General features: G+C 39.6%; 1 protein-coding gene across 10 annotated transcripts in view; it reads right to left on the bottom strand.

Annotated features, from left to right (window-relative positions):
- lrp1bb (low density lipoprotein receptor-related protein 1Bb) overlaps nt 1-13,655 on the bottom strand; it is a 351,513-nt gene that overhangs the window by 193,500 nt on the left and 144,358 nt on the right. For all 10 annotated transcript variants that reach the window (XM_061792342.1, XM_061792345.1, XM_061792351.1 and 7 more), the window contains 2 exons: nt 10,644-10,901; nt 7,646-7,808 (listed from right to left, as the gene is read on the bottom strand). In XM_061792342.1, coding sequence (XP_061648326.1) covers nt 7,646-7,808; nt 10,644-10,901 — 421 coding nt within the window. The remainder of the gene's footprint in view (nt 1-7,645; nt 7,809-10,643; nt 10,902-13,655) is intronic.

The raw sequence follows: 13,655 nt of genomic DNA, 5'->3' as shown, positions 1-13,655 counted from the left end.
AAACCTCCAAAATCAAAGCTGTGCATCTACACTTCCATCTATCCATTTTCTGTACCGCTTATCCTGACTAGGGCCGCAGGTGTGCTGGAGCCTATCCCAGCTATCTTCGGGCAAGAGGCGGTGTACACACTGAACTGGTCGCCAACCAATCGCAGGGCACATAGAAACAAACAACCATTCGCACTCACATTCACACCTACGGGCATTTTAGAGTCTTCAATTTTTCTACCACACGTTTTGGGGACTCACTGTCAAAATACTTCCAAAACGTCACACACACTGCAAATTTTTATGACTCACACTGTACATATTTCGACATTGGGCACATTTAGGGTCCCCTGGGGGGCTGGCACGAGGCATAATGAGGCGGATGCCGGGCCTTCCTTTTTTCTTGTCAAGGTAAGAAGCATTAAGGAATACAATTGTCAGTAGTGTTGTGAAGTTGAGGACAGAATAGCCAATAAAACGGCTTGAACTTATTGCACAAAGTTCATCTGATGTTGTCAAGGATCCTGGGAGATAAATAAGCTCCAGAGGTCACAGCATCTAAAATGGTCCTGCATGAGAAAAAATACAATAAAACCCTGCCTGAATAAGTTGGCGTCTGCTCTGTGAAATGTAAAAATACCTTCTTTTATTAGAGAAAGACAAATGAGAAAAATCAAGATGTCGCAGGATATAATGGAGTCAGAGTGCTGGTTTAGGTATCTTGCAAAAACACCTCTGGCTGACGTCAAATGGTTGTGTGGGAGCTAGAATAAGGGGGGTCCCACTGAGACAGCCCATCCATTACAAAATAACAAATCACCCTACTGGGGTGAAGCATCTCACAATTTCTGGAACTCGAATAGATTAAGTGGATATTTGTTTTAAGTTGATGAGGTAGCACTAACCATGTGTCGCTCTTTCACAGGCAGTTGTTATTGCTAATATTAAGTGATGGATGGGCCGGGACGCACACTCTACACCGGGAATTGGAACTCTAGGCTAGCAGCTACAAATGGTGTTTATCACTCCCCCCAAAAAAAGAAACATTATCATTGTTATTCTATTGATGAAACATTATATGAAACACGATTCAACAAACTGATGCTACGTCTTCTCCATTGAATCAGCTGTTACTAGAAAACACTGCATAAAAAGCAATATCTTTGAGGCCACCATAAATGCTGAGTAACGCTACCCACAGAGCAGCTTGAATACCTGGACTTACTGTAAACACAAAAACAACAGCATTCTGTAATTGTAGGATATTTTAAAAAGAGTGCTGCAGAAGACCTCAGAGTATGAGAATGCACAGAGGAGCCAAACTACTAAGTACCTCTAATACTGTGAGGGAGGGGCGATGAAATCAATTCCAGAAGAGAGAGGGAGTCTGTTTCACACAGAAAGCAGGTGTTATAGAGCATACTGTATGTATGAATCAATGCCCAAGTAAAGGGTCTCAATTAACTAAGACCAACACTCAAATGTCATTCTGTAAAACATATTATTTGGCCAAGGTTAACAATTGTAGCAGCCTTGTGTCACCCAGACTAGTTAAACTGGAACCTTAGTGGGACGATCAAAATGAACTCTTAACCATGTCCACAATTAACATTGACTCGCATGCTAAACTGCTCAAAGCGTCTGCTGACCTTTGGCGAGAGAACTGCTCGCAAGTCACAATTGCAGGGCACATATACACAAACAACCATTTGCACTCATCTTCACACTTGACATGGGCGAGTATCAGATTTTGACGATATGATAACCTAGAGCAAATATATCGTGGTTTCACGGTATCACTGCAATTACAGCGATGAAATCTATTATTTTGAAATGTAAGCTATTTTATTGTTAAATAACATATCGCTGGAAACTAAAATAACGGCATGTTTGTTGATCCATTAACATTGCATCGTTAAAGAGAGAAAGACATTTTCAACAATTTAGACCAGGTCAATTTGTAAAAAATAATAACAATAATAATAACACACACACATGGGTACTGACCAATAGCATTGATTAATGAAATAAATAAATAACAAAATAAAAATGTAAAATAAAATCAAATAAATAAAATCAAATGGTAGTCCAAGAGTAAAAGCATTTATTTCTCAGAAAATTAGTAGCTACTTCTCTGCTCTGTGCCACTTCGTGAAGTAACGTCAGAGCATGAACAAGCTGACAAGTTACCTTGAATATGTCAAAGAGTGATGGTTGGCGCTCTCGTAAACATGATATCATATTGGAAGTACGGGCAAGTCAACCAAGCATGCATTTTTTGTATTCATTTTTTTTTTTTAAAGAATATGGGAGCAAACCAGAGTACCCGGAAAGGCGAACACGCGTTTGAACTTGCAATTATTTATTTTATTTTTGTATTATTTATTATTCTATTTATACTGATTTGGGGCATCGTTGTTTTTACATAATTTCAAACACTATCGCTCAGAAATCTGGGGTCACTTGGAAAGCCTCTTTTATTTTATTTGTTTATTTTTTTTACTAATTAATGTCGAGACTGTATTTCTGATTGATTTAATGTTATTATCATTGGAAAAAAACATCTTGTAGTGCTTTTTTTACCCCCATCCACTTGCTTGGCTCTTGCCATTTCTATCATTATTTTTTTTTATCTGTTCCAATTTGTGTGTGATTACCAAGCCCTCCTACTATCATTGTGGGACTCCATACTAGCTTCACTCGCAATGCTGTCCAAGCTCTGGCTCGTGTGGGGAGAGCTCAAACATCAACCAGTAATGAACAACTACTCCACACCCAGAGAAAGCACAGAGATCGAGCTTAATCTGTACGTCAGGTCAGCAGAGAGAAGTGCTGCCTTCCAGATATCTTCAGATAAAAGAAAGGCAGCATCAGCAAGGAACAACAATCCCCATAAAGATCCACATCCATACAGCATATAAAGGATAGCGTCCTCGGATTACAGAAGGCGCTGATGGTGAATTTCCGTGTATGTTCAAATTACATGGGGTAAATTCAAACCAAATACACAATATGTTACAAAATGATAGGACAAAACATTTATAGAAGTGTAGTCATATATTGTTGAAAAAATAATGGCAGGAAAATAATCTTCCTTTCAATGTCAGTGGGGTTTGCAATGTAGCAAACAAGCATATTTCCCAAAACCATTGGAAGTAGAATTTTGAACACAATTATGGGTTAACAAAAACAGACAAAACATACAGTGTGAAAAAGATTTAGTGTTGTAAGTGAATATAACTGTAATATGAACTTCTAATGTTATTTCATGTCATGTCTATTTTCTCTGAACATTATTCAACAGAGTAGCTGCTCATTTTTGTTCATTTTATTGATATTTGGAGGCTACCTTCACTTTAATATGCACTAACAATCCAAATTGACATTGTTCAAAAGAGTTTAACCAACTCAAATAACTGTGTACCATTCAATTCCGTCACCCAGCACCCTTCTTTAGCCCTCATCACACTACATTTGCTTTTGTGGTGTTCACTGCGAGGAAGGGCGCAGGACGGCACAGGGTGTCCATATATGGCATTGGTTGCTAAGCTACCGAATAGGTAGTAGCTTGGTGCCTTTTCTCACTGTATATACCGGAGGGACTTTACCTTTAATAATGAGGAGGAGATGTGAAACAAGTGAAGCATGTGTGGATATGCTATATTTTATATTAAGCTAACATTTGTATTGTTAAAAATACTAAAATCACACATTTCTACCACTTTCAACCAACATTGTACATTTATTGTGGTTCATTCATTGCTGTGCCGTCTTAACCATGTCATGCTATGTCATTTGTCTTGTGTCCCAAAGCTCGTGACACTGCATCTATTATTGTTCCCTCCATTTTCTCCATGTGATTTAATGTACAACTCAATCGCTTGCTATCTTCACTCTGAAATCACTCCGCGACTACCTCTCCTATTGGATGCGGTGTCGGTCAGCACAGCGCGCTGCTGTCCAAACTGCACTTTTTCTAATTTGGGTGTGCCCACCGTGCGCCGACAAATGACGCGGCACGTAGTTTTGGCAGCAAAATCTATCCCAAGAGACACACAGGAGCTAGACGAGTGAGAAACTGCAACACTGTAAATATTAAGAGTAATATCACTGCCTTTTTAAATCAATATAACAGACATTGCAGTAATTCGCGATAGCAGTGTGTTGCATCAACAACATATCTGAAGTGGTAATTTAGTTATTACTTTTCCTCCAGTTCCAACAAAATGACACAGAAATGTATTCGCCACAATCATAAGCTTAAAAGAGTTTGGTGACCAAATGTGTTATGTTGAAGGACCTCTTCAAGATCTATCCTACAACTGTTTAATTTGCTTGTGTCAATGTCGATCTTGTCAAAGTTTAAGCTTTATTTATTTTACTCTAAAACCAGTGAAAACTACATTTCCATGAAGTGTGTCTACCGACCTCAGTCGTAAGAAACAAGGACACGGTCAATACATGCAAAGGTGAAACTCCCAATTTGCTCGATGATATACGGGCCGACATTCACCCAGGGTAACGAGCTGAAGCTGACTGAAAGAATGAGGTCGGAGTTTCCATGGCAGCCCGCAGCCTTGACGTGAATCAATCCAATATCATGTCATGCTCAAAGATGGCCGCTTTACTAAAAACAAACTGACAAATACGTGATCAGCACCCCACAAACCACCAAGAGGTTTCCGAACACTGGGAGCTGGTCCACTTCAGTTATGGAGAGCATGCAGACATTGGCACTCCAAAAACATCCATCCATCCATTTTCAACACCGCATATCCTGGTTAGGGTCAGAGGGTGCTGGAGCCTATCCGAGCTGACTTCAGGCGAAAGGCGGACTACACCCAGAACTGGTTGCCAGTCAGTCGCAGGGCACATACATTCACACCGGCACTTACCTTAAATTTACCTTACCTAAATTAAAACAAACTTATAAAGTTCCAATGCAATAATGTTATGTATGGTAATGAATTTTTTAAACATTTGTTCCTTCTGCAACATATAGCACAACAAAAAACAATGCAATAGTGACAAAATTGCTTGGATATTTCACCCTGGTGAAGTCAAACAATTATGTGACCATCTGTTGCCAGGCAGAGTTCATATCTGGATTAATCCTAATGGCTAATTAAAAACAAAGCATAGTTCATGCCAGTCATGGTCACCAATGAGAAACAAACTAAACTGCAACACAGAGTAAATTACTCCCAAAACACCACCATAGTGGTGCCTTAAGATAACGAGTTGAATTTGTTCTGTGACCACGCTCATAACTCAAAATTCTAATATCGCAAATCACCTTTCTCCATTAAATGGATGGAAATGCCATTAATCCATTCCGGCTTCCATAAAAACAAAAACAATTTTTTGTAATATGTTTTTCCTTCCATCCATCCATCATCTGTACCGCTTTATCCTCACAAGGGTCGCGGTCGTGCTGGAGCCTATCCCAGCTATCTTCGGGCGAGAGGCGGGGTACACCCCAAACTGGTCGCCAGCCAATTTTAATCAGGATAATTGCCCACTCTAATATTTACTTTATATAACATATTAATAACATGATTAAACTGAATTAAATAGTTTGGGCATTGCAATTAATTCATTGTAACTCCTTCCGGTGTGTATGACTTGGCCAACGTGGGGTGGTGGGGGGAGGGGGCAGTATAATAGAGTCATGAAGACACAAACGAAGAAGACTTTCACTACTACAGTGAATAAGTCAACTAAAGTAATATTAGTTGTTTTAAGCAGAGGATAAAGAAAATATGCCTGTCACTATTGTTATATTGTCTCTCTACATGCGTTGCTCCCCCGTTTGTGGTCAAATATCCGTTACTTAAAGTGACAGTGACACCAGTGCTACAGTGATATTCGTTTGCCCAGCTATGCTGTTTTACAATATTTGTTAGGCTTAAGCTAAACGGATCTTCCTAAGCCAAAGCTATGTGGTTGTTTTAAACACACAATGTGTAATTCTCTCTGTTTTATGTTTAGTTTGATACTAGATTCAACTGGGCGTGGTAATAAACAGCTTGAACCTTCTTTTTTGAAGAATTGTTCACTATTTGCCAAACTGCTGCTTGTTATGAAGTGAGTTAGATGCTCATATCTCAAATTTCTGGTCAGAAGTCAAAGCAAAACATCAGCCGAAAGGTTGCTCGAATTTCGAAAAATCATAAGTCGGGTTACTTGTATCTCAAGGCACCACTGGGTAACAATACTGTGACACTGCAATGATGCAGTGCAATATTGGCATCATAAGGCCAGGCAAAGTGGTGCTAGCTTAGTTGGAAATATCTCTTTTAATTGATATGAATCCAAATTTGTTGTCAGCAAAGCAGCTCACATCCTCGCTCATGTCTTTTTTTCTGTCCTGTCATGTCTTACAAACACTCCTGTGCTGCTGTTATACGCTTGCCTGATATCTTCAGTTTGTCACCCCGTGGTTGACAGAATTCACAAGCACATGATCACAGCTAGCGCAACAACTGCACCCGAGTCTGTCAGAATACACAGTTATATTGGTTTGAAAGTACTTAAAGAGAACAGGGAGGTACTGCCAAATTATTTAGTGGTCAAAGGACACACTTAACTCATTCACTGCCATGGATGTTTACTGTGTATTCAGTTTACTGCCACCATGAAGTACATTTTTCAACGGAATGGAAGAGGGTTTCGCCCAGGTTGTCTTTGATGACTAAAAGATCCCTTGTAGATGGTGACTTTGGGTTAGGTTTAGGGCAGCTTTGGATTTTAGGTCAACACAGCTCTTAAAGGGGGTCAATCTTGGTTTGTCACGTTGGTTATGAGGGAAAGAAATGCAAACATGTTGGAAGTGAGTCAAGTTTAGGCACCTCACACTCGAACGGAGTACATATATTTATGGTATAACAAGAGTATTTGTTGTGGTAGGTAGTAGAAAGTGTGTAAAGATTGTTAGAAAAGATGACGCAGTTCATGGAGTATATGGCGAACGCCATGTAAAAAGCCACACTCGAGCCATGGAGTGAGTTAGCGTCGCTCATGGTGCATTTCTTAGTTCTAGATCTGTAATCTTTATTTTATTTTTTGCCATCAAAAGCGCTTCCTCAGTTTTCTTTTTGTTGTTTTATCGGTTGAGGTGTGCCAAAAGCAAAAAAAACATTAGCGTCAAAGTCACTGTTCTGCTTGACAATGTACCCCCCCCAAAAAAAAAACATTCCCTTTGCTTTTTTTTGTTTGTTTGCAACTTGGCTGCGGTTTTACATGGTAACAATTCTCATTCATGTGACGGACAAAAAAAATAAAAAATAAAAAATAACGATGCCCAGTTGCACAATTCTTTTCCCCCCTCAAACTGAAAATCCTGCTTGCTGAATTTCCTCATGGAAGATGTAAGGTGACAATTGTGATTGCAAATTTATGTCTAGACAGCAGAAACATCACCAGTAATCCACCAAATCGTACTGCTTACCAGGACAGAGAATAACTGAAATCCCTTAATTCTAAATCACTCATTCTTCAGACAACTCCTTTGTTATGCATAGTAATTATTTTCTTCTTCTATAATTTCCCTTTCTTCATATATATATATTTTTTTTTTTAAAAACTTACGTGTGATGATAAATGAGCTTGAGGGGCTTTGTGAGACGCTTTATTAAACAAGCGTGGAGACACTCACCCAGTGAGAGGATCCAGAGCGATTCCTTTAGGATTCAGCAGGTCTAGCTGGAGGAGAGTCACACAAGTGTCGCCACTCTGGTCACACACAAATATCTTGTCGGTGACCCGGTCAACAAAATAGAAGTTGCCCGTCAGCCAGTCGATAGCTATGTGCTCAGCATCTGTAATGAGAAGAAAATAGCTGTAATAAACAACTTCCCGCAGCTACTAGAACCGTATGTCGTGCCTTATAATGTCACTAAAACGTCCCCTTTTCACACATTATGCGTCCATTCCGCATGCAAAATGGCCACGTTCTGAATTTAAAGCATAGCCCATTTGTGCATTTAGAGTGCTGAGTGGTTGCTCTCAAAGTGTGGCTGCCTGCACAGCCGACGGTGCTGGTGGTTAAGAAATCTTTCCTCAGGGAGAAGATTGTCTTGAAAGGCAATATCAGGTTGTGGATGGTGGGTAGCAACTCAAGATTAGATTCCCACATAGGCAACTGATTTTGTCAAATTATATTTACATTGCAAACACTCTTATCAAAGTGCAAATGGGGAAATCAGACCATGCGGAAAAACAGCAAGGGTGTTAGAACGACAGGCTCAATAAATGGGGGTTTAAAATTTTCAAAAACGAAAACAAAAAAAAACAACACTTTTTGTCATTTCATTCAAAACTGTGAGTATCACCAACAGTAGTCGATGAGACAACTTATCTTTTTAAAAACATATTCCCTTTCTGGTCAAATCTTGTGCCTCCAATTTGATTTTCAAGAAACCACCACGGACCCGAGGAAAAACAACCAATCAGAAACAAAAGGTGTGCCAGACGAGATGTCAATCATTCTCGTGCACTTGTGGGCACACTAAAAGCAGATTAGTTAACATGAAATATAGCTGAAAATGCATTTAGGTTTCCACTCGAAATTTTTCACGGATACATGTAAGCAACTTACATGGTAATGCTTTCGAATAAATAAAACATGATGATGGGTCAAAGTTGTTGATCGACTCGTTACACGATTGATGTAGATACAACAGAGATGCGACAATAAATCAATAATTACCAATAATAACAACTTATTTGCCACCCAGGAAACACTATTTATGGCGAAATGTTTGCTGCGGGAAATAAATAGTTGTGTGATGATCGTGACATTAATAATTCAGCAGAAAAGCGGCAGTAAATAGAACACAGAACAAAAACTGCAGTATGTACGTGAAACAAACTGAACTAGGCTGCAGAGCTTTACTGTGGCTCTGCGGCGTCGCAGTAAAAATTGCAGCCCATCCAGCCGTATGGCGCGACCTCATCAACGTGCTGTTTGGAATAGTCTTATTGGATCCCCATTTTGAACACAGGGAGGCCTTTGAATGAATGAAAAATTGGGTCAGTCATGCTTCCTCTAATGTGTTTCACATGATGGATGTGCGCACTTCCTACATTTATCGTTTCTTCCTAAATAAGTCTACTTCCTTGTACTTTGTGTGTATAATATAATAACTTTCAATAATTGTCTTTCTCATTTGGTCATATTCAGATCATAGTTGAGGGATTGTGTGGTAATTGGACATTCAGTTTCAGTTTAAAAAAAAAATCCCAAAAGCCAATCCTGATCCACCTACAGTAATTGACTATAGTACATATGTTTCAGACAAAAGTCTACTATATAAACTATATACTGCAGTATGTACATTTGACACATTCAGACAGGTATGTTTTAATGCTACTTTGTATAAATGAATCCATTCATGTTGGAGATTTTTCCGATGCATTTTATTTTCCTGCGCAACAGAGGTTATAGTTTAATAGTGAATGTTAGTGGACAGATCAAAAGCTGCTGCTTAAATACAGGATGTCCCAAAAGTCCCTAGATAAACTTCATTTTTTTTCTATTTCGTTTCAGGTATCATTCGGACGGATTTGAGACCATCTGCATTTGCAGTTTTTGTAAGCATATCATGGATTTGCCCACAGCTCACCAGTTGACATTGGAGCGGCGTTGCAAAATTACCTTTCTTCGGGTTGTTCAAAGGCTTCAAGCAGAAGAATAGAATTCTCAATAATCTGAAGTCAGTACGGATAAAGGGTTATCACTTTTTGAAGCATCCCCGAATTCAAACTTAAATTGACACTGAGTTCCAGTGCAGCCTTTTGGATAGATGTTCTCTGGCTTTGCATGAACGCCTGCTATTAGTGTTCAGTGTGTTCATCACTGGTGGTAGCAGCAGGCCTTCTGCAGTGTGGTCTGTCAAGAACAGATCCTGTTTCGACAAACTTACCATGGATAACATACAATAAATTGTACTACACATTGGAGCACTGTAACGGCCTTATAGCTTCTCAAACTGGCACTGAACTGCAGTTGGGGACAGAAAACCCTCTTGCCAGGTGGCAATTTTACAATGCTGGTCCAATGCAAATTGGCGAGCCATGGGGAAAGGGAATGATATGCTTACAAATAGTGATGAGCTCACGTCTGCCTGAATTAGACCTGAAACAAAATAGAAAAAAGGAAGTGCATAGGGACGTTTGGGACACCCTGTGTATATATATATTTATTTAATAAATAATGAATCTGTCAGGGTAGTTGAACGTTGTGTTTCACAGTTGGTTAGCTAAATTAAGGAAAGTGTTATCAAATCCTTAGTTGTATAACAGATGCAGTATTCATTATCTTGAAGAAATAGAAGTGAGCTATCTCGAGAAAGCATTTGCATTTATAATGTAGATACATGTATTCTTCATACTGTATATTGACATTTTTTTCTAACCTGCAGTACTGTTTGTACTTGTGTTAGTTACTATGCCAACTGTTTTTAATCCAAGCAGAAACTCCCTCGATTTTTCACAGAAGGACATGAGATTGGAGATGCATTTGTATTCCATTGACAGGAGGCCATGGCAGCTGCAAATGCAAAATCTCAAATACAGATGTCACCTTTTCTTAAACTGATTAGTAGTAATTAGTAGGATTAAAGCAAAGTACATTTAAAAAAAAAAAAACATACTGTGCAAGTGTTTTTGTGTTGTGATTTCCTTTTCCCGCGTGAGTCTGCGTAGATTCCTCATTTCAGCACAGCGAAGTTGCCCAGAGGACTCTTTGGACAGAACCCAGCAAACCTTGTCCTGACTGTGCTGGAAATCCAATGCCAGACTTCCATTTACACTTAGAGACCTCAGGGGCAGAAAGCCCGTTCCATTTAGATGGGTAATGACAATACGATCTGATCCACCCATGAGAAGCACAGGATGCTTGTCGCCAGGATCTAGTAGAGATACAGAAAGAAATATGTTTCAATTCATTTGTTCTTCTGTTGAAACGTCAAGGAGGGCTCAGCCCAATTGGGGGAAATGCACTAAAGACAGACACATTGACAATAACGGTGCACATCAAAGAACTGCATTGACTAGCATCAGACTAATAAATGCGCAAAGATAATGCTGGAACAATAACGGCACCCAAATCCACTGACAATGCATGCTTGATTCATGCATGCATTGTCTTTACTCATACAGAAGTAACACTGTGTAAAAGGCTGCTTTGAGAGGAGTCCTTGTCTCTTTTTCAAATGTAATTATATTTTATGGTATGTATTTATTTTGGGGGGAGTGCTTGTCTTGTCCTCGCTGGCATGAACGTTTATATTCATGAACTGAATTCCAACCGTTTACTGCTAACGACGTAAATATTTGTCATTTTTCAACAGATGGGTGTGGAAGAGGGTCTTGCCAAGCTTGTCTGTGAAATTCGGGCTTGCATTTACAGCTATTGCTATAAATAACTCTCATGACCATGCAAACTTCTTTGGAGGTCCCCTGAATTGCAATTGCACTTTATAGGTTGTAAATGTTTAGAATTTACATAGCTTCCCCTCCTGCCCCTGTCCTGACCTGTCCTATATTGTCCTATTCTTCACTCACAGGGTGTAGCACTATTGCCCCGTACAATACTCAAATCCAATGTCACATTGTATTATGCATATAATTATTTATTTTGCTTATCTTTCTTATAGCTAGAGTCCTGAATTTTTTTTTTTATTTAGATATTTTTTTCACTGTCATCTCCATTTCTTTCTGTCCCTCCCATTTAAAAGCCAAAAACCAACTGAAATTTTCAATACATTTTGATCATAATACAAAGTGGCTACAGTGGCAGTATAAAAAAACTCCACTGTTGCACAGTAAAACTGTTCTGGCATAAAAGGTTTGTAAAAGAAGGTAATGACTAACAGACCCCTGTAGACGGCTGTAACGCATTGCTTTAAAATTTGAAATTAGCACAGTAGTAGTAGAGTAGACAAAGAAGAGGAGTGAATCTCGGTTTGTCACGTTTATGAGGGACAGAAATGCCAACACAGAAGTCGGACAAGTTTAGGCACCTCACACTCAATCAGAGTACTGTATGTATATGTATGGTATTAACAGAAGATGTGTTATTGTAGTTAGCAGAAAGTGAGCATTGTGATCGGGAATAAAAAAAATACAAAATAAAAAAAATGACACAGTTCATGGAGTGAATGGCATATAAAAAAAGCCAGACTCAAGCCAAGTAGTGAATCAGCATCGCTAACGGCACTTCTCTTCGTTGAATTGTATATCCATCCATTCATACATCCATTTTCTTCCGCTTATCTGAGGTCGGGTCGCGGGGGCAGTAGCTTTAATATGGAAGCCCAGACTTCCCTCTCCCCAGCCACTTCAACAAGCTCTTCCGGGGGGATCCCGAGGCGTTCCCAGGCAAGCCGGGTGACAGAGTCTCTCCAGCATGTCCTGGGTTGTCCCCAGGGTCTTCTCCCGGTGGGACGTGCCCAGAACACCTCACCAGGGAGGCGTCCAGTAGGCATCCTAATCAGATGCCCGAGCCACCTCATCTGACTCCTCTCTCGGATGACCAATCTCCACACCCTATCTGTAACCCGTAGGCTGGAAAACCAGCGGGGGAAACTCATTTCGGCCGCTTCTATCAACGATCTTGTTCTTTCAGTCATCACCCACAGGTCGTGATCATAGGTGAGGGTAGGGACGTAGATTGGCCGGTAAATTGAAAGGTTTACCTTTCGGCTCAGCTCCTTCTTTACCACAATAGACCGATACAGAGTCCGCATCGCTGCAGACGCTGCACCGATCCGCCTGTCAATCTCCCGCTCCATTCTTCCCTCACTCGTGAACAATACCCCACGATACTTGAAGTCTTCCACTTGTGGCATGTTACATTTTTATGCATTTTTTTTCTGAGGGAGTAATCAGAAATTGAAATTGTTTTTCCAATTTCTGTAGGAGAAAAATTACAGTAAGAAGTACATTTATGTACAAATTTTGCCTCCTTGTCATTTGGCATGTGCATTTTTGGTCTTTCAGTTTAAAATATTAGCCTAATGGGGTATACCAGTGTGTGTAGACTTTGAGGCAGTGTAGGTTAATTCCTCTAAATGATTCTGTCAATTGTTTCAGTTTTTTTTTCTTTTTTGGTAGTCTGAGGTGCTTCTATCAATGGGGAATTACTGCAACTGAGGACCAACTGTGTGCCCTGCTTAACTGCTTTATCTATAGAAAACCAGATTCGAGACCCCCATGTGTCTTTTGTGACTGAGGGAAAAAAATGTAAAAAAAAAAAATAACAAAAATAAAAAATAAACTTAAAACATGTCAATAAATGCAATTACCCCCCTTCCATTTTAATAATCTGGGGCAAGGAGTGGTATGTTATTATTTAGCAGATACCGTATATTAACCATCGATCTGGTTTCAGAGCTGTGTGTTGAGGGTGAAGATGAAATACTTCAATTCGGTCTCAACCAAATGGAGGAAGATTGGATCAAGATTACTTCTTAAATTACACTGTAGAGTTGTACCTTCAATCTTACATTATGTTTTTTTAATACCCTGCTGCTCCTCATCTACTAGCCCTGCAGAGCTCTATCACTAAATTTATATTCATGAGTTCTCGCAAGTAATGGTAAACCCATAGTTATCACCGTACCACTATCCCTCTATACTAAATTAATATTAATGCAGCCAAG

The sequence above is a fragment of the Phyllopteryx taeniolatus genome, chromosome 12 (assembly GCF_024500385.1).
Source record: "Phyllopteryx taeniolatus isolate TA_2022b chromosome 12, UOR_Ptae_1.2, whole genome shotgun sequence".
Lineage (NCBI taxonomy): Eukaryota > Metazoa > Chordata > Actinopteri > Syngnathiformes > Syngnathidae > Phyllopteryx > Phyllopteryx taeniolatus.
This window is presented reverse-complemented; position numbering and strand designations above follow the sequence as displayed.